This window comes from Nannospalax galili, unplaced genomic scaffold (genome assembly GCF_000622305.1).
Source record: "Nannospalax galili isolate Female #2095 unplaced genomic scaffold, S.galili_v1.0 scaffold180, whole genome shotgun sequence".
In the NCBI taxonomy this organism is placed as follows: Eukaryota; Metazoa; Chordata; class Mammalia; order Rodentia; family Spalacidae; genus Nannospalax; species Nannospalax galili.
In genome coordinates, this window is record NW_008348199.1 from 3,069,328 (window position 1) to 3,090,363 (window position 21,036).

Genomic DNA, 21,036 nt, shown 5'->3' on the forward strand with positions numbered 1-21,036 from the left:
CGAAACTGGAGTTACAGTTAGCTGCCATGTGGGTGCTGGGATTCAAACCCGGGTGTTCTGCAAGAACAACCAGTGTTCTTAACGGCTGAGCCATCTCTCCAGCCCCTGAATGATCTTTTTAATGTGTGTCTGTATGTGGTTTGCAAGTATTTTGTTGCAATTTTTTGCATCTATGCTCATTAAGGATATGGGTCTATAGTCTTCCTTTTTGGTTGTGTCTTTACCCGGTTTGGGTATTAGAGTGATGCTGGCTTCATAAAAGGAATTTGGGAGTTCTCCTTCTGTTTCTATCACTTTGAATAGTTTAAGTAGTATTGGTTGGAGGTCTTCTTTAAATGTCTCATAGACTTCTGCTGTAAATCCATCTGGGCCTGGGCTTTTTTTAGTTGGGAGGTTTTGGTGTCTGTTGTGATATTTCCCCTTTCAGCTCTGATTTTGTTCATTTGGAGGTGCTCTTTCTTTCCTTTCGTTAACTGGGCTAGCAGTCTATCAATCTTGTTTATCTTCTCAAATAACCAGCTCTTGGATTCATTGATTCTTTGTTTTGTTTTCTTTGTTTCTATTTCATTAATTTCTGCTCTGATTTTTGGTATTTCTTCTTGTCTGCTGGGTTTGGGTTCCATTTGTTGTTGCTTTTAAAGTTTCTTGAGTTGCAATGTTAAGTCATTTATTGCCCCTCTTTCTAATTTTTTAATGTAAGCACTTAGAGCTATAAACTTCCCTCTTAGGACTGCTTTTAAAGTGTTCCTGTGTGTTGTGTTGTATTGTCCTTTTCGTTGAATTCCAGGATTCTTTTACTTCTTTCTTAATTTCTCACTTGACCACTCACTGTTTAGGAGTGTGTTGTTTAATCATCACAAGTTCATGTAGTGACTAGGGCTTTGTCCAGTGTTGATTTTGAGCTTTATTGCATTGTGGTCCGATAGAATGCATGGAATTATTTCATTTTTTTGTATTTGTTGAGTTTGTTTTGTGGCCCAGTATGTGGTCAACTTTTTAAAAAGTTCCATGAGGTGCTAAGTATAAAGTGTATTCTTTGGTGCTTGGGTAGAATGTTCGAAAGATGTCTGTTAGGTCCATTTGATGTATGGTATCATTTAATTCAGACAGCTCTCTGTTTATTCTTTGTCCAGTTGACCTGTCTAATGGAGACAGTGGGTATTGAAGTCCCCTACTATTAATGAGTTGGGATTAATCTGGGTCTTAAAGTCCTGTAGTATTGTTTTGTGAAGTTGGGTGCACCTGAGTTTGGTGCATATATGTTAAGGATTGTAATATCTTCTTGGTTATTTGTTCCTTTGACTAGAATGAAGTGACCCTCCTCATCTCTTCTGATTAGTTTTACTTCGAAGTCTATTTTGTCAGATATTAGAATTGCAACCTCTGCTTGTTTCTTAGTGCCATTTGCTTGGAATATTCTTTCCCATCCTTTTACCTTAAGCTAGTGCCTGTCCTTGAAGGTGAGATGGGTTTCTTGCAGACAGCAAAGAGACTTTTGTTTCTTAATCCATTCACTTAGCCTGTGTCTTTTGACTGGGGAGTTCAGTCCACTGATATTTAAGGTTATTATTGAAAGATGTGTATTGGTTGCCATCATTTTGATTGCTCTTTGTGTTCTCTGTCTAATTTTGTATTTCATCAATTGTACCTTTATTTATTATGTTTCATTGCCCCAGGGTGTAGTTGTTTCTCTCTCTGCTCTCTGTATTGCTTCAAGTATTCTTTGAAGGGCTGGTTTTGTGGACATGTATTCTTTCAGGCTATTCACGTCATGGAAGATTTTTCTTTCCCCTTCAACTGTAGCAGACATTTTGCTGGGTATAGTATTCTGGGCTGGCATTTATTGTCATGTAGAACTGGAAATATCCTGGTCCAGGCTCTTCCGGCTTTCATAGTTTGCACTGATAAGTCAGCTGTAATTCTGATGGGCTTTCCTTTGTATGTGACTTGTTTTTCTTTTGCTGCTTTCAGTATTCTCTCTTTGTTCTGTACATTTAGTGTTTTTACTATGATGTGTCATGGGGAGTTTCGTTTTTGATCCTGTCTATTTGGTGTTCTATGTGCTTCCTGTATGGGGATGTCTTTCCTTAATTTCTGGAAATTCTCTTCTACAATCCTGTTTAAGATCTGGTCAACACCATTAACCTGAAATTCTTCTCCTTTCTCTATTCCTATGATCTGTAGATTTGGTCTTTTCATGGTGTCCCACATCTCTTGCATATTCCATTCCTGTGTTTTTTTACAAAAATTTTTCCATAATCTTTGCTTGAGCAGTCCAGTTCTTCAACTTTATCCTACAGTGTTGATATTCTCTTTTCCATTTCATTCATTCTAGACGTGAGGCTGTCCCCTGTTTTTCAGGTTGGCTTATTGAGTTTTGCACTTCCTTCTTCATTTCAGCCTGAGTTTTCTTCAATGTTTCTATCTTTTGTGAATTCCTTCAGAAGTTTATCCCTATCTTCTTTTAGTTTTTTGTTTGTTCGTGTGTTCTTTAAACTCATTGAATTCCTTGATCATGTTCATGATTGCTCTTTTAAATTCAGTGTCCTGGGTTATCTCTAGGGGGTTGTTCTTGTAGAACTTTTATACAGGACTGGTGGAGTTTGGTGGGGACATAGTGTTTTGGCTTTCCATTTTATTATTCTTTTGTTGCGATTTTGGCATGTGAATTTCTTTTGTTGATAATTTATGATGCTGATATGAGAATTAAGTTGAAGTATGCTTCTGTTTGTATTATCAGGGTGCGTAGGTCCTTTCCTTATATGTAAAGGTGGTTGGTACAGGTTTCAGGTTTTCTCAGGTTTTATTTTGGAGGGAACTGATGGCTTCATATCAGCTATCCAGGAGCACCCACAGAACCCCAAGTCAGGTTCCAGTCAGGTACACTCAGGCTTCCTTGTAAGGTTTGGACCCCTATTATCAGGAACTTGGAGAAAATTTGGGAAATTTCCTAAGAGAGGGGTGGATTTTGGGACTCTCAGTTGGTCTGCTGTGTTCTCAGCCCCATGCCAGATGGAGGCCAAGATCCAGCACTCTCTGGCGGTCTGCTGAGATCACAGCCACTACACCGATGGAGGTCAGAACCCACCCTCCAGACTTAAGACCTTTTAATTAACCTTGGAAACCTCAGTTTGGCATTGCATCCAAAAAAAAGATAATGAATGAATGTGAGTATGCTCGCGAATTAAGATATTAAAGCACTGAAAGACAGCACCCCATGTTCATTGAACACACTGTGTTGGGGAGGAAGCTGGACCTTGGATGCATGAGATAGTCTACAACTAGGGATGGGAAGGCAGGATTGTCTGTTAAACTAAAGGTGGATTCTAGCTTGTATTTCCTCCATTGAAGCTGGAGAAACCAGTTTGAATAAAAATTACCGGTAGGGCCTAACTCAAGGATACAGTTCCAGAGACACAGTTCTAGGGCCAGAGCTCCAGGCACAGTTCCAGCAGCTCAGTTCCGGGGCACAGACTGGGGAATGAGTGTCCTCAGAGTTTGGGCCCACTCAATAATTTAAAGAGTCAGGCTTTTTGTTCAAATAATTGTAATGTTGGCTGCACTGTTGTGCTGGGAGGCAGCCAGATGAACTGGGACAAATGCTGGGGCACCACACTTGACTCCAAAACCTGTTCTACTGTGCTGCACCTGAGGCCATGTTTGCCAGCTGCTCCGCATTCACCCCTGTCACTGCGACACCTGCTGCCAAGCTCAAACTTTCTGGCTATTAATACTGTCCAAGGATGGGATGAAGCCTGGCTTCACGGGCTAAAAAGTCACACATTTGGCCTTTCTAAACTTCTCTGATCCAGAACCTCTTGCTGTCTCTCCACTGACAGACACCTGAAATCACAAGATTACGAAGCCTGTGTGGGGTGATGCTGTAATCCCAGCACCCAGGAGGCAGAGGGAGGAAGATCGCCACTTCAAGGCCAACCTGGATTATATAGTGACTTCTAGGCTAGCCTGGGCTTCATACGGAGGAGGGGGAGAAAATTCAAGAGCAAGAGAGCAGTTTTTCAGCACAGAATTCAGTGGAGGGCCTGGGATTCACTGAGAATGAGAATAAAAATGGAAAGAAGGCTGGAGAGATGGCTCAGCAGTTAAGAGCACTGGCTGCTCTTGCAGAGAACATGGGTTCAAATCCCAGCACCCACATGGCAGCTAGAAACTGTCAGTAACTCCCTCTTCTGACCTCCGTGGGCGTTGCAGGGCACGGGAGCACTATATACTTGCAGGCAATACACTCATAAACATAAAATAAAAACAATATTTTAAAAATAATTGAAGGTAAGCCCAGTGTGGTGGCATGTGCCCTTTAGTACCAGCACTCGGGAGACAGAGACAGCCGGATCTCTGTGAGTTCCAGGCCAGCTGGTGCTACATGGAGCCCCTGTCTCAAAAAAAGACCAAAAAATAATAGTAATAATAATTGAAGGTGGGGCTGGATGGATGGCTCAATGGTTAAGGGCATGCAGTGCTCTTGCAGAGGACTGGGATTTGAATCCCAGCACCTACGTGACAGCTAACCACCATCCTTAATTCCAGTTCCAGGGGATCCAATGCCCTTTTCTGACCACCGTGCGCATTGCACGACATGAGAGCACTTACATACATGCAAGCAATGCATTCGTACACATGAAATAAAAATAATAAAGAAAAAAAATTTTTTTGCCTTTTTGAGACAGGGTCTCCCTGTAGCCCCAGCTGTCCTGGAACTCACTATGTAGACCAGGCTGGCCTTGAACTCACAGAGATCCGCCTGCCTCTGCACTTGGGATTAAAGGTGGGCGCCACCACGCCGGGCAAGAAAATATTTTAAAAATAATTTAAGGGCACCAGGGGAATCAGCGAGGGCTGAGTCCCCGCCGGTTCTCCCCGCCTTCTCTTCCTCTCCAGGCTGTGCCAAGCTCATGCGAAGCACGTGCGAAGACCTAGGCCACCCAGAGAACCCCGTGGGCATGCGCACCGAAGCCCAGGCTTCCGCCCCACGTCGCAGGAGGAAGGCCTGAAAGGGACGAGGAGCGCCGGCGCATGCGCCTTCCGGGTCCGGACCTGGTGGATACAGAGGGGGTGGGGCCAGCGAGGGTAGGAGAAGGGCGCGTGCGCAGTTTGTGGGCGGGGCCTGCGCGGCGGGGGCGGGACCTGTGGGCGGTCACGCGCAGCCCCGCCCCCTCCGCGTCCATAGGTCTCCGGGAGGCGGCAACCGCTGCTCCGCGGCTCTTCCCGGTGTGCGGGACCGCTGCTCCTCGGCCCTCGACGACTATGGGGGACCCCAGCAAGCAGGACATCCTGGCCATCTTCAAGCGCCTCCGCTCGGTGCCCACGAACAAGGTAACGGCCGCTCGGCGGACTCGGGACCGCGCGGCCCGCTGGACCCCGCCTGTGGCCGCGGCCGTGGGAGGAGGAGCCGCCCGGCCTGTGACACGTCGCACTGTGGGCCCGGCAGCCGCGCCTCGCCGCGCCGCTCCTGCCTGCGCGGATCCCCGCCCTAATCTAGCCGGGGCGAGAGGGGGCACACCGGGGCGGAACCGCACCCGGGGTCCAGAGCACCACCTGGGTGGCAGGGAGAGGGCTGGGGCGTGGGATCTGGGGGTGCCCAGGTCAGGCATCTGGGAGCAGAGGGCTGGGACTTGGGCATCTGGAGGTGTCCAGGACCAGAGGCCAGATCACTTGAGGGCTCAGAGAGAGGACTGGCTCAAGGACATTTGGGGGTGCGCATGATTGGCACCAGAGCCCCTTTACCCAGGAGCACATGGGTGTGGAAGGAAGCAGGGAGTGGAAATGTGTCAGTTCTCTGAGGGCTCTAAGAAGGCTGGGAACATACACTGAGGTTCCTATGATTTAGGGTGTGAACATCACAGTATACTCCAGATCCAGGAGGCAGAAGTCCATCTAGTAGTGCTGGGTTCTCCCCACCATGGACCTCGTCTTGAATGTTCTTCAGGGGAACCTGTTGGAGCCTGGTTCCGTGGCAGCCTGTTTCCCAGTCTAGCAAAGTTGCTAAGTGTTCTCCGCCAAAGCCTCCAGCATCCTGTGTTCCTAAGGAAGCCCAGCACAGACCTTTTCACTTTCTTCTCTTTGGAGATTGAGGTTCCTTACCACATTTTTGTGTCACTTAAGTGCTGCCTCCTACCCCACCCCCACCTGGTAACTTTCACAACTTTTAGCATGTGGCTGGCAGTGTTGTGATTGATGCTCTGGGTTAAGGTGACAACTTCCCTGAGGATGATGGGGGTAGGGTGGAACCTGGAGAGTACAAAGGGCTGTTGTGTCACTGTGGACTCTCCCCACCTTTCCTACAGTTCAGCCTGGTCTCCACCATCACCTCAAAGGAAATACCTGTTAGTGGGAATAACCATGAGTCCTAAAGAGACGTCATAGAAAGTTCCTGAGCTTTTACAGAATTCAGGTGTTTTAAGTCTTTTTTAAAAAGAATTTATTGTGGGCTGGAGAGATGGCTCAGCAGTTAAGAACACTGGTTGTTCTTGCAGAAGACCCAGGTTTGAATCCCGGCATCCACATGGCAGCTAACAACTGTCCATGACTCCAGTCCCAGGGGATCTGACAGCCTCTTCTGCCCTCTGCCAGCAGTGCATGACCTGGATGCACTTACCTACATGCAGTACACACATACACATAAAAATAATAAAATATTAAAAAAATTTATCGTGTGTGTGTGTGTGTGTGTGTGTGTGTGCCCCTGTGTGTGGTTGCTCACAGAGGCCAGAAAAGGGCTTGGAATCCCCTAGAGCTTGAATTGCAGGCAGTTGTGAGCCACCTGACATGGGTGCTGGGAACCAAACTTGGGTATGCTTTAACCACTGAGCCATCTCTCCAGCCTCCATGGTTCAAGTCTTGATGGTAGAAGGGAGCCCTTATTTTGGGAAGCAGTTTATTGGGGATAATAATGTCTGTAAGAAGGAGGGGAAGGCCTGCACACACTGTTGCCTGCACATCACTTTACTATTTTCTTTTTCTTCTTTTTTTTTTGTGTAGGAGTGTATTGCTTGCATGTGTGTGAATGCACCCGTGTCGTGCAGTGCTGTGGAGGTCAGAAGAGGGCATTGAATTCCCCTGGAACTGGAGTTAAGGATGGTTCATAGCCACCATGTGGGTGCTGGGAATCAAACCTGGGTCCTCTGCAAGAGCATTCAGTGCTCTTAACTGCTGAGCCATCTCTCCAGCCCTACTATTTTCTTTTTGAAATATTCTATTTTTATTATTTTTTATTGTATGTGTATAAGTGTATTGCCTGCATGTATATAAGAGCACCTATGTCATGCAGTGTCTAGAGATGTCAGAAGAGGGCATCGGATTCCCTGAAACTGGAGTTATGGATGGTTGTTAGCCATCAAATGGGTGCTGGGAACTGAACCTGGGTCCTCTGCAAGAGCAGCCAGTGTTCTTAACTGCTGAGCCATCTTAACTTTCTTTCTTTTTTTTTTGGCTTTTTGAGACAGGGTCTCCCTGTAGCTCCAGCTGTCCTGGAACTCACTATGTAGACCAGGCTGGCCTCGAACTCACAAAGATCCACCTGCCTCTGCCTCCCAAGTGCTGGGATTAAAGGCGTGCACCACCACACCCCGCCCACCATCCTAACTTTTTTCATTACTGTTTTCTTGAATTTCAAGTTTAGATTGATCTGTGTGTATTGAGTACTACACAATAATACAGTTAGCAGAGTGGAAAAAAAATAGGTATATATTTCATCTGCTTTATCTCTAAACCACATCGTGTTTTCTTTGAGTTCATCAGAAGGTATTCTTTTTAAATAAAAAGTCAGTGTCATTACAGCAAGAGACCCCTTGAAGGAGCCCATGGGGACTTGCTTGCATATTAAGATTATTGAGTTGGTCTTGGTGGTCCATGCCTATAATCCCAGCACTGTGGAGGTGAAGGCAGGAAGGTCAGGAGTCAAGGGCAACCTCAGCTACATAGCAAATTCTAGGCCAGCAGACTACATGTAAGAAAGTAATTATTGTCCAGTTGGACGTAGTGGTACACACCTGTAATCCTAGTGCTTGGGAGGCTGAGGCAGTTGGATTACCACTAGTTAAAGGGCCAGCTTGGGCTACATACTAAGTTTTTGGGTAGTCTGTGTTACAAAATGATACCTTAACAACACACACACACACACAGTGTGCATATGTAATTATTCCCGACTCCACTATGTCTAGCTGTACCACCTTACTGAGGCAGATCCTTAATCACTTTGTTTTATTTTCCACATCTGAAAATATGGGCGTGAACCAGATCTAACTCAAAAGGATTATTGTGAGGATTAGATTAGATGGTCCAAGAAAAACTCCGTCATGCACTAGTCCTGTATAGGTGTTAGGCATTCTTGTTCTTTCTAGTCTGAAGAACACATCTGTGGAAATGTTATATTCTGTAATACTACTTATAAAGCGAGATGCCCAAGTGTTTTCTGGTGATGTCACACAGCAGTTGTGGGCCTGAGGCCATGACCCAAACACAGAGGAAAACTAATGACCTTATTGAACAACCATGAGCGTTTTTCTTTTTTTCTCAGTCCTGGGGATTGAACCTAGGGCCTCATGCTAGACAAGCACTTTGCTGCTGAGCTGCCTTTTCTGCTCCTTTTTCAGTTTTTGAGATATGTTCTGTCTACGTAGCCCAGGCTAGCCTCACACTCTTCTGTTCTCCTGCCTCAACATCCTGGGTGAGGAAATTATAAGAGTAAGTCAGCATGCCTGACTTAACATTTTTTAAAAATACTTAGGCTAAGTTAGGAGGATTGCCACATTCAAGGCTAGACTGGGCTGCATAGCAAGGTCTTGTCACAAAAATAAAAATTAAAAATGAAATAAAAATTGCAATATGTAAAAATTGGTCTGAGGTTGTGAGAGTATGACCCTATAAGTAAACCTGAAAAAAGAAAAAAAATAGGGTTGTAGGTCTAATGTGGTGGGCACACCTGGGAGGTGGAGGCAGGACGATCAGGAGTTCAAGGTCATCCTCAGCTACATAGTAAGTTTGAGACCAGCATGAGATACCTGAGACTTTGTTTTTAAACAAAAAAGATGTGCCTGCATGTGTGCTTGTGTGTAAAAAGCCCTAATATATAAAGGAAAACAGACTGATGACTTTACTTTGGGAATACAGAATCCAGTTTCTTCCTCTTATGTGTGATGACAGTTTGCTTTGGTTCAAGGGTCTCAGCTCAAATGTTCTCATTGTGAAATCCTTCCATGTGCTGTGCTGCTCCTTACACAGACTGCTACAGTCCCAAGGGCTTGTACACCTGTAGGTGGAGCCTGCAGTGTAGAGGATCAAAAATAGATGAAGTGGGGCTGGAGAGCCGGCTCAGCGGTTAAGTGCACATACTGCTCCTGCAGAGGACCCAGGCTGGGTTCTCACTGCTAACAACCTTCCCTAACTCCAGTTCCAGGGGATCCAGTGCCCTCTTCTGGCCCCATCCTGAAAATGGCCCTTCCTCCTGTGTTTGTCTGTTAGTGCCTAGTTTGTGCCAGGCGAACAAGAGAGCTGCAGACCCTGCCCCTCTACAGATAGTTATAACATTTATAACATCTCCCCAGCTTTGTTGTCGGATGGGGTTGCTGTCATGTTGGTAACCTGCTGTTACCTGGTTTGTTTTTTTCCTGTACTGGGAATTGAACCCAGGACCTCACTCATGCCAGAGAAGTATTCTGCCATGGAGTTGCATCTCAGCCTTTGGCGTTTTTTATTTTGAGACACGAGCCCTTGTTAAATTACTCGGGCTGGCCTCCAACTTGTGGTCCTCTGGCCTTGGCCTCTGAGGGATTACAGGCCTACGTCACTTCGCCCAGTCACTGCTCTTTGTCTTCCAGCCTTGTGACCACCTCAGAAGGGGTGCTTACCAAAACTCAGCTGTCACCCCCACCAAGACCACATCCCACACAGGCCTTTGCTGCTTTGACCTTTTGGGCTCCTGTTCATTAGACACCAGTGGCCTCTAACTCCACGTAGGAAACCTTTTATGCCCTTCCTTACTTGCTAACATACAGCCATGCGATTGGGGCTGGAGAGATGGCTCCGTGGTTAAGAGCAATGGCTACTCTTGCAGAGGACCTGGGTTCAGGTCCCAGCATCCACATGGTGACTCAAAACTTCCTCTAACTGCAGTTCCAGGGGACCTGATGCCCTCTTCTGGCCTCTTGGGCACCAGGCACACATGTGGTGCACACACATACATGCAGGCAAACATTTATACATAAAAATAAATATTTAAGACTATACAATCATATAGCAGGTTGCTTTCCCAGTAGACTGTGGAGACCAGGGGCACTTGTTTGTGCTGGACAGCACAGGCTACGAGGCGCACAGCAGCACCAGGTGAGGGAGCACTGCTCAGCGCCCCATGGAAGACGCGCCTCACTTTGCAGGCTGTTGCCCCAGTGCATTGTAATGTCTGTGTACTTCTCTCCACCACACAATGACTCCTCAGAGCCCAGAGTGTTGCCTTGCCAGGGAGTAGGGCTCAGTATGTATGGGTGTCTTCTCTGATGCCATCCTCTCCTCTGTACTTAGACTCCAGTCACACTGTCAGACACGTAGCAGGTTGTCAGTCAGCACCAGAGTGAGTCACCACTCCCTGCATGTCGTCAGTCCACACCCAGTGGCACTGACCAGCGGGAGCCCAGTACCTTCTCCCTTGTCTTCCTCTTCTGGTCCAGAAGTCAGCTCTTGCCTGATGATGGTTTTTACCTTATAAAGTATATCTAAAATACGGGGTTTTCTGGAAAAAAAATTCAAAGACTATTTTTCTATGTAGGAGTTTTGCAGCTGTTATTCTGACTTGGATTAACTATAAATACTAACTTCTGTGACAAGTACTGTGTATGTATTTATTGTGTGGTGGTGGTACTTGTGCCACGGTGTACATTCCTTGGCCTGCGCATGGAGGTCGAAGAACAACTTACAGGATTCAGGTCTCTCCTTGCACTGTGTGGGTTCCAGGGACTGAACTCAAGTCGCTAGGCTTGGCAGCGGGCACCTTTCTCCACTGAGCTGCTTTGCTGGCAACACTGTGCTTTTAAGTACATTTGTACATGTCTTATCAGAGGAAGTGTTTTTCCTTCATTGTCATTATTGAAGGGTCTGGCAACGAGTCTCGATGATTTTGATGATTTTTGACAATAAGCTGGTTGGGTAAAGGGCTATTTTTCAGACTCAGTTGGGGATAAATACCCAGATTTATTCAGCCAGCACTGACCATCTCCCCCGCACAGGCTCTGTGCTGATAAAGAAAGTGGGTGGCAGGAAAGGTCCAGCCCTGTGAACTGTCAGTGCCTGCTGAGTAGAGGACACATTCTGCAGTTGTGACCCAGTGTCTAACAGTTCTCAAAGTGACCCGTGGTGGGAAGGGTTGGGGAGAAGGAATATCGTGTTATCTGTTGCTGTGTATCTTCCACCAAGGGACGTGTTTGCCCACATGGGTTCTGAGGTCAAGAGTGGGGAGTGATGTCACTGCCTGTCTCATGTCTGTGGTGAGCCTGCCATCATCTGAGCAATCACCCCCTCATTGGGAGGCCAGGTCTCCGCTCCCCACTAGCTGTTAAACTAGGGCCTCCTTCGGCTCCTGTCATCTGAGCCTCCACAGGGCGGTGTGAGTGTCCTTGAGAAACTGTAGCTGGTTTCATCCAGAGGTAGTAACCCAGTGCAGGGAAGGCCGTGGTGTCTTTTTAGCCTGATCTCAAAAGTGAAAAGCTATCCCTTCCACCTCGTTCTGCTTGTCAAACAAACCAGCTCCTGGTAAAGTGAGGCAGAGGGTGCAGAAGGCCATGAGTACTGGGGTGGCGGTGGACCAGTCAGTCAGTGCACCCTTTTCCTCTGGTAGAGGGGGAAGAATCATGCCCAGGAGCCTGTATGTGAGATGTAGCCGCTGCCCAGATGATGGGAAGGGACAGAGTCCAGCAGCCACGTTCCTGGCTGGCATCCTTTTATGTCCTAGGGTCCCACTGAGGGTTCAAAAATAAGCGTGCTCAAGATGGCTTACAGACCTGAGTTCTCCTCGCTGTGCAGAGTGCATGGTATTAAAACATCTACATAATAATGCATCATTAATGTATTAATCTATATTAAAAACAACAGTGTAGTTCTATTATTACTATAAAAGAAATTGAAATTTGCGAGTTTTGAAAACTTAGGTGACATATTTTCTCTTTCTTACAAGTGTGTGTACATGATTGTGATGCATGTGCACGTGTGTGCAGACCAAAAACCTTCCCTGCTATCATTCCTCAGATAACATCTACCTTGTTTCTTTGAGACAGAGTCTCTCACTGGCCTGGAACTTGCCAAGTAGGTTTGGCAGGCTGGCCGACAAGCCCCAGGAGCCTGCCTCTCTTCCCTCCTCGGCAGCATGCCACCATGCCTGGCTTTTTGGGACTGAACTCAGGTCCCGAGACCAGCACTTTACTGACTGAGCCGTCGCCCCAGCCCCTTGGTGACGCTTTCTCACAGCCAAAGTCTAAAGTGTAAAGGTTGTACAGCCATGTACTGTATCCTGTTGGTTGACTTATCTGGCGATAGAAATTAATCACTAACTGCATCCAATGTTTTTCTTCCAGGTGTGCTTCGACTGCGGTGCCAAAAATCCCAGCTGGGCAAGCATAACCTATGGGGTGTTCCTTTGCATTGACTGCTCAGGGTCCCACCGCTCACTTGGTGTCCACTTGAGTTTTATTCGGTAAGTGACCCTTCCCTACCTGGCTCGGAGAGGTCACACTGGTCCATGGGGGTCTCCCATGCTTGTCTAACTACTGCGACAGAATTCCTGACAGAAGCAACTTATATATAAATATATATAGAAGAGAAAGGGCTTATTTTGGTCATGGTCTGAGACCTTATAGGAGACGCAGAGCTGGGGTGTCAAAGACAAAGTCAGATGGAGGGTCTTGGGCAGGATTTCCTTTCCCTCCAATGCTGTCTAAGAAATTAGGAAAACAGTAAGCACTCAAGGGAGAAGGGTTTCCTAGTGCATTCTGCAAGGCGGAGTGCTCATATGAAGGCTGGGAGTTCTGTCAGCTGTGGCTCCAGTCTTAGCCTCCAGCTCCAGCTCCAGCTCCCACAGGCACCAACAGGGTGGAGCCCGTGTGGGTGAATTTCCTTTTCTCTTTTCCTTTCTTTCTTTCCCTCCCCCCCCTCGTTGTTTTGTTTTGTTTTGTTTTGTTTTGTTTTTTGGTCTTTTTCCTACAGGGTCTCCCCAGCTGTCCTGGAATGCACTATGTAGTCCAGGCTGACATCAAACTCACAGAGATCTGCCTGCCTCTCCTCCCAAGTGCAGGGATTAAAGGTGTGTGCCACCAGGCCCAGACTTTGGCTACATGGGCTCCTCTGGTGAGTAAATTACCTTCCACTTCTAACACTGTGGCGGTAGACTTCCGGGCCTCTGTGGGCATCAGAGAAAGGTGCCCCCTCTGGACAGACAGCACCATGGGGGGCAGGATGGAAGTGCCTTCTGTGAACTGAATTGAAATAGTAAGTAAATCAAGGACCCATCAGGCTCAGGACTTGGAGGCCTAGCAAGGTCTGCACGTCAGCAGCCTCCAGCCCTTGCCAGGGCACCATCTGCAGTGTCACAGCCTCCGGTGGTGCCACTTCCTTCAGCAGCTGGCCACTTTACCTGCCCCCTTCCTTTTCCAGGAAAGGAAGCTGGTTGGCAGGCTGTTGGGAAGTGTGACGAGCAATTTAAATTTTGTGATGACCGTAAAGGAGTGTTTGTTCCTATAGGATAAAGTCTGTAATGAGACCTTTGTGTGACAGCGCTAAAACTATATGGCAGTAATTACAATAATTTTCTGTTTTTGGTCTTTTTGAGACAGGGTCTCCCTGTAGCCCCAGCTGTCCTGGAACTCACTATGTAGACCAGGCTGGCCTTGAACTCACAGAGATCTGCCTGCCTCTTCCTCCCAAGTGCTGGGATTAAAGGCGTGTGCCACCATGCCTGGCTGACTTCTTTTTCTTTTTAATGTTGAAAGATTTAGTTGCCAGGCAAATGAACTTATTCCATTTTTTTATTATTGTGGTAAGATATACAAGCACAGAGACATTTAGACATTTAATTCACCTTCTTGTGTGTACAGCTCAGGGTTGTTAAACATCTTGACCTATGGCCATCACCACCACCCATCTTCTTCTTAATTCTTTTCTTCTTGTAAAATTGTAACTCTCCTTGGAAACCATCTTTCTCCTTTTTAAAATGTTTGAGACAGGGTTTCGTTTTAGCCCTGGCTGGCCTGGAACTCACAGAGTAGACCAGGTTGGCCTCAAACTCAGAAATCCTCCTGTTTCCTAAGTGCTGAGATAAAAAGTATATATCACCGCCCCCAGCCTATATATATATTTGAACCCAGGATTTGACCATGCTAGACAAGCACACTACTACTGAGCTATATAACCTTAGCTCTTTTGAAATTAAAAAAAAAATTATTTTATGTGTTTGAGATTTTGCCTGCATGTACATAACTGATCCATGTGCATGCAATGCCCGTGGAGGCCAGAAGAGGGTGTTGGATCTGCTGAAACAGGAGTTATGGAACGTTGTTAGCTGCCATGTGGGTGTTGGGAACTGAGCCTGAGCCCTCTGCAAAGCAGCCAGTGTTCATAACCACTGAGCCACCTCTCTAACCCCTTTTTTTTGCAAATTTTAAACACTTTTGAGATAAGGCCTTGCTAAGCTGCCCCCGCTGGCCTTGAGCTCGTGTTGTATCCCAGGCACGTCTCCCCCTGCTTTAACTTTCCAAATAACTGGATTATAGATAGATATGAGCCCACTGCCCTGCCCCATGCTCCCTACCCTCCCTCCCACATCTAGATTTCTTTCAGAGTATGTTTTTCTCCATGTTGGCCATGAGCTGTTCACAGATGGTGCCCCACCTGTCTAGGGTGGAAGGCTGGACTTTGCACTGCAGGGCTGGCCCCTCCTCCTCTGCTTGGTGATGTTCTGGTTGCTCTCTTTTCTCAGAGCACCCCCATGATCACCTGACTTGCCCTTTTCCTTGTGTCTGCAGCATGTGTCTGAGCACATAGTTCCAGGAAGCCAGGTAGTTTTTTGCTGTGTTCCTTACTGAAGGAGTGTGGGCCTGGAGCTGGAGGAACCCGGATAGCTGGATCTGTTTGGGCCTTTTAAAGTCAGATAAATCTAACTGTATGATTCACAAGCTTATGAATGATTCAAAACCAACAATTAAGAAGCACTATGCCAAAGGGCAGTAGCCTCAGATGTGGGCAGGAGAAAGTCCAGGGAGAAATGTTACCCAGGATGAATTCGGCTACTCTTTACATGTTTTTTATTGATTAAAAACCACTCCAAGTGAGTCAGAGGCAAGAGGATCACTGCTGAGTTTCAGGCTAGCCTGGTCCATATAGTTAGTCCCAAACCAGCTACAAAAACAAGCAAGCAGTCAGCATCATAAGCCTGGCATAGTGGCACATGCAAGAATCCCAGCCCTGGAGAGGCTGAGGAGGATCCCCTGAACTGACATGTTCAAGACCAGCTTGAACAACCTAGCAAGACCCCACTCAAGAGAGAAATAGAAACACCAGCTTGTGAAAAATCCAAACAGCCCCAAAGCACACAAGTGAGTCCTGAAAGCCTCTGCTGCAGGCTGCCTCCCTTCCCTTCTCCCTCACCCTTGCCAGCCACAGGCACATAAATGCGTGTGTACACACACAGAGGCTTGTTTCCCATGTGCTATCACTGAACAGTGTGGCATGGATGCCATATTTAAATAAGTGGAGTTTATTTTTTTAGGTAGAATTTCAAGATAACAGTTTTGGCAGAGGACAGTAATTTCTAAACTGTGCCTTTGGCCAGCAAACTGGCAGGGGCAAGTTAAGGTGCAGAGTAGACACAGTCCTTTGGGGTGAGCACCCCATAGTGGCCGGGATTGCCTAGCCCTGCTTGGTGCCTCTGGGTGGGAGCTCTCCAGCCCTTGTGGGGGCAGCCAGGTTGTCAGCAGTGCTGCTCCCTCTAGCCATTTCTGCTCAGGTTTGCCATGAAGGGTTGTATGTGCTTAAAAGATAAGAGTGAGGGGCTGGAGACGTGGTGCAGCAGTGGAGAGTGCTGTGACTCTCCAATGGGGGTCCTGTGACTCTCCCTACCCCTGCTTCCAGGCAAAGGGGTGGTGGCCGTGAGCAGTCACAAGCTCTTAGGCAAGCAGCTCAGGAAGATGCTGTCTGTCTGAGGACAGTCCTATACAACACTTCACCCCCTCCCTCCAGCTCTTTACATCCCCCTTCCCACCATCCTCTTCTGTAAGACTTCCTGAGCCTCAGAGGGAGCAGCATAGATGTAGGAAGATTGTCCTCCTACTCCAGTGAAATATTGAGCCCTTGGACCCTCTCATCGTGTTTCCACGTCTCTGTGGTATTCCTACCCCAAAACAGAAATGAAAAGGAAGAAACAGGAAACAGAAGAACATCAAATGGACACTGACTATAGTAATAACCTGTGAATGTAAACACAAAGGTGTAGCAGGTACACTGCATCCATCTAACAAAACCACCACAGTGGCTTTCCCACCGTGGCCTATAGCTTTGGGTTGGCCTGGCTTGCAGTACCAGATGGGTGTTCCTCCCCATGGAGCAGGACTTAAATCCACTTAGAAATTCGTTGGTTGGACATACACTGGTCATGCCACTATTGCATCAGTAGGTACATCTTGCTCAGCGTGTCAATAATGCAGCACACAGGGTCTGTCATTAAGTAGGACTGTTGGAGACAGTCCTCCCCCACCCGTCTGCATAGTGCCATTGCACTGTGAGTGCCAGCCATCTAGCAGTGGGGAGTTGCTGGCTTAGTCCTAGCTTGATTCCTCTCTTTCCTGTGCTCTTATGCGGTATCTTTAGCAATAGTCCTAACCGTCTAGTTTTGGCATGCAGCCCACATTGGTGACAATAGTCTTTATCATGTTGGAGGCTCTGGGGTCTCCCTGGCCAAGAGCTCATGGGAGCAGCAACCCAGTTCCGGCACTGGAATTTTTATTTAGCAGCTGTCTAGTTTCTGAGAGCCATTTTCACAGGTGCCTTTGTTCACGCTTTAGTATCTACAGACCCAGCTGTTGTGGACTTTTCCCAGTCACCTCAGTGGGAATCACTTGTGACTCCATAAAGCTCCCAAGAATTTCACAGCTACACGTGGCTCTTGTACCCTTTGAACTGATTTCCCATCCTTGCTTCTTTAAGGTGTGCCTGAATATCTCTCAAATGAGTTTACAAATCTTCAAAACACTGAGAGGTTAACATTATGTCACTTATATAATGACATCTTCTCCAGAGGCTGGACAAAATAATGTGTTGTCCTGAGCCATCGTCCCATAATGAATAGTGGGGTTACAGAGCCAACCTTGGTGAAGCGCTCACAGTCTGTTGTCCTCTGTTCCAAGCAAGTGTCAGGTGATCACAGAAATTCAAAACTAAGAAGATACTAAATCAGACAAAGACGGTTTACGGCATGGAAAGGTTCCGTCCACTGGTGTCACTGTCCCTTAACTCCCTCCCTCTTGGCTACCGTGGAGAGGAGACATTAACTTAGCTCTTTACAGTCTTTAGTCATTCTCTCTGAGCCATTCCATGTCCATATCCTGGAGCTCTTACATGGAGCCTCCCTGCATTTCCCCATCCCTGATGAACTTGTTGGAGCTGGCTCAAGCTGCTCTGCCCTGCACAGGGCCAAGGAGGAACTGGGCTGCACTTGCCCCTGGGGTGTGTGTTGGTTCACTGGGTCAGATAGGCCCTGGGTCTTCCCTGTGGATGTAGCTGCACCTGCTCTCTCCCCATTGACCACACCTGGCTGCTGGGGGAGGCCCTGGTTGACAGCAAACTGTCTCCACCTGTCACATAACCTCTTGTAGGAGGGAAATGTACCCTGTTTGATGCAGGGCATCGTTATCCACCCCGGGACAGTTTGTATCTTCTGTACCTGCATTGTTTCATCATAGATGTCTTCTGTGAAGTGTTCCTCAGGCTTTAAAGCCTTCCAGAAGCTTCTTAACACAGAATTTGGCTTTTTGTCAGTTTTTTTCTTTAGGAACGTGGACTCCACCCACATTTTGCCATGTTTGCCTTTGAGTAACCAATCAGACCTCTTCCTCTGCTCTGCCTTTTCCATCTCCTCTAGGTCACTGCACCACTCTGTGGACACCCTTTCCATGCTGGTCTAACTCATTTAGATCTGCCAAAGCCTTTCCTACTTTGTAAAGATTCTGCCCCACTAAGGGACTCAGCAAAGCCACTAAAGCTCCATTCAATCCCAAGGTTCCTTCTGAATCAAGTTGGATTTTTTTGAGACAGGGTCTCCCTGTATCCCCAGCTGGCCTGGAACTCGCTATGTAGACCAGGCTGGCCTCGAACTCAAGTTGTTTTTTAAATCTCTGGTCTAGGTTGGACCTTGTATTATCTATCTGATTTGGGTTTACCTTCCCCTTTGGCCTCCCTAGCTGTAAAAAACTACAGACCAACACCTCCATATCTCTTCTTTTTTTTCATATCGCCTCTTTTATTCTATTTACTAACTAGATCGGAGGCCAGTACTGACTGACAAAGCCATTGTTAGAACCTTTTGTGGGATCTAGAGCTCTGACTAAGGGAATTCCTGTCAGCTCAGTTTACGAACAGTGCTTAATGGGGATTGGAGAGATGGCCTAGCAATCAGGAGAGCTTTCTACTCTTCCAGAGTACCCAAGTTTGGTCCACATGGTGGCTCACAACTGCCTGGAACTCCAGGTCCAGGGGATCTGACACCCTCCTTTGGTCTCTGGTCATTGAACTGGGGCACCTACATGTTACACACACACAGAGACAGACAGACAGACAGACACACACACACAGAAAGAGAAATAAATCTAAAAATCAGAAAGATCAGTGCCTACCACTGAACTACATCCCCAGCCCTTGGTTTTCGAGACAGGGTCACGTTGAACTGGTAATCCTCCTGCCTCTGCCCCCTAGTGCTGGCTTTACAGGTGTGCACCACCGTGCCTGGCTATGCAGAATTCCTTAGAATCCTAAAGCTCAAGGTTTTGAAAGCTTAGATTCTGGAGAAGAAAAGAATTAACACAGGGTATCTTGTTTCCCTGTAGATCTACCGAGCTGGATTCTAACTGGTCCTGGTTCCAGCTGCGCTGCATGCAAGTTGGAGGGAATGTCAACGCTGTGAGTTCCGCCCAGACTCCCATCCCTCCTGACGTAACGCGTTTCCTTTGTGTTTGGGAGGCTCTGTGGCGTGGAGCAGAAGGTACAGCACGGTAGCCAGGCTCACCAGGATGCTTGTTCAGAGCCTCTTGAACACCAGGGAGGTGCAAAGCATTGGGCCTCGTGCTGGGTGCGGTGACAAATGAGAGTAATCCGGGCGTGGTGGCGCTCACCTTTAACCCTAGCACTCGGGAGGCAGAGGCAGACGGATCTCTGTGAGTTTCCAGGACAGCTGGGGCTACAGGGACCCTGTCTCAAAAAGCAAAAAAAAAAAGAGGGAGTTTGGGGGGAGGACTGGAGAGAGATGCCTCAGCAGTTAAGAGCACTGGCTGCTCCTCCAGAAGACCTGGGTTCGGTTCCCAGTACCCCACATTGCAGCCAACAACTGTTCATAACTCCAATTCCAGAGAACCTGAACTACTCCTCTGGGGGTTATTTACTGGCGATGGGGCAACTCTATAGCTGGCAAAACACTCATACATTTAAAATAAAAATAAGTTAAAAAAATCTTTTACTGTTTAAGGGTGGCTTTGTGCTTAGGATGAAATGTGTAGCCTCGACTGGCCTGGAATTCGCTCTGTAGACCAGGCTAGCCTCAAACTCAGAGATCTACCTGCCTCTGCCTTCCAAGTAAGGAACTAAAGGCGTGCCACCACACCTAGCATTTACATTACTTTTTAGTTCATTAAATCTATAAGTAAAAGAACCTGTCTTCAAATACAGTAGACAAATGTCACACATTAACTTATAAAATTAGCATTTTGTATATAAAAGAAACTTTAAAAATATTTTATTATTTTTATTTTTATGTGTATGAGTGTGTTGCCTGCATGCATGTAATTGCACCTGTGTCATGCAATGCCTGTGGAGGTCAGAAGAAGACGTTGGATTTCCTTGGAACTGGAGTTACAGATGATTGTTAGCCACCAAGTGGGTGCCGGGAATGGAACCTGGGTCCTCTGCAAGAGCAGCCAGTACTCTTAACTGCTGAGCCATCTCTCCAGTCCCTAATAGAAACTTTTTAAAGATGTTTGGCTAACAATATAAAAGAGTTAACTTTCTTTACTGTATTATGAGCTTAATTAAGGATTGTCACATATTTAAACTTTGTTGACAAATTTAATATAACTGATTCTCTCAAATAATAGACTGGAAACCTTGTGTTTGTTTTTTGAGACAGGGCGAAAGGTGGGGACTACAGTGCCTGGCTGGAAACCTTTGACATCTGGCCAGCAGGGGAGGGAGAGTCCTCTTTTTCAGTGGTGCAGCTATGGAGTTGCCCCATCGCCAGTAAATAACCCCCTACCCATGTTCATGCAAACAACACTAATTAAACTCAGGTTTCACACACAGTCAACCCAAACCAACCAACCAAAGGACGGAAGTAGGAGGGAGAGAGGGGAACACGTTGGGAAGAAGTGGTTCAGCAGGTATGAGAGGACCACAAGGGCCGTGGGGTGAAATGACAAAAATACACTATATACACACGAGGCATCGTCAAAGAGTAAGAAAAAAAGTCTAGCCAGCAAAATCTTTTGAGACACTGATAGCTCATTTATGCCCAAATGGTATAGACTGGGTGAATGTTAATTCTTTTAGGAATGCTGTTAAACTAAGTATAAGAAATCATATTTTGTAGCTGGGTGTGGTGGTGCACACCTTTAATCCCAGCACTCGGGAGGCAGAGGCAGGCAGATCTCTGTGAATTCAAGGCCAGCCTGGTCTGCATGCTGAATTCCAGGATAGCTGGGGCTACAGGGAGACCCTATCTCAAAAAGACCAAAAAAAAAGTACAAAACTCAAATAAAATATTAAAAAATAATTTAAAAAATT

The 21,036-nt window shown here is 46.8% G+C and overlaps 1 protein-coding gene across 2 annotated transcripts in view; it reads left to right on the plus strand.

The window, feature by feature from the left end:
* Window positions 1-5,151: 5,151 nt before the first annotated feature.
* Window positions 5,152-21,036, plus strand: part of Arfgap3 (ADP ribosylation factor GTPase activating protein 3) — a 50,002-nt gene continuing 34,117 nt past the window's right edge. The window contains exons 1-3 of one of the 2 annotated variants that reach the window (XM_008844754.3): window positions 5,152-5,334; window positions 12,579-12,697; window positions 19,092-19,164. In XM_008844754.3, the coding sequence (XP_008842976.1) occupies window positions 5,266-5,334; window positions 12,579-12,697; window positions 19,092-19,164 (261 nt within the window). In that variant the 5' untranslated portion in view covers window positions 5,152-5,265. The remainder of the gene's footprint in view (window positions 5,335-12,578; window positions 12,698-19,091; window positions 19,165-21,036) is intronic. The other variant, XM_008844755.3, reaches the window with a different exon arrangement.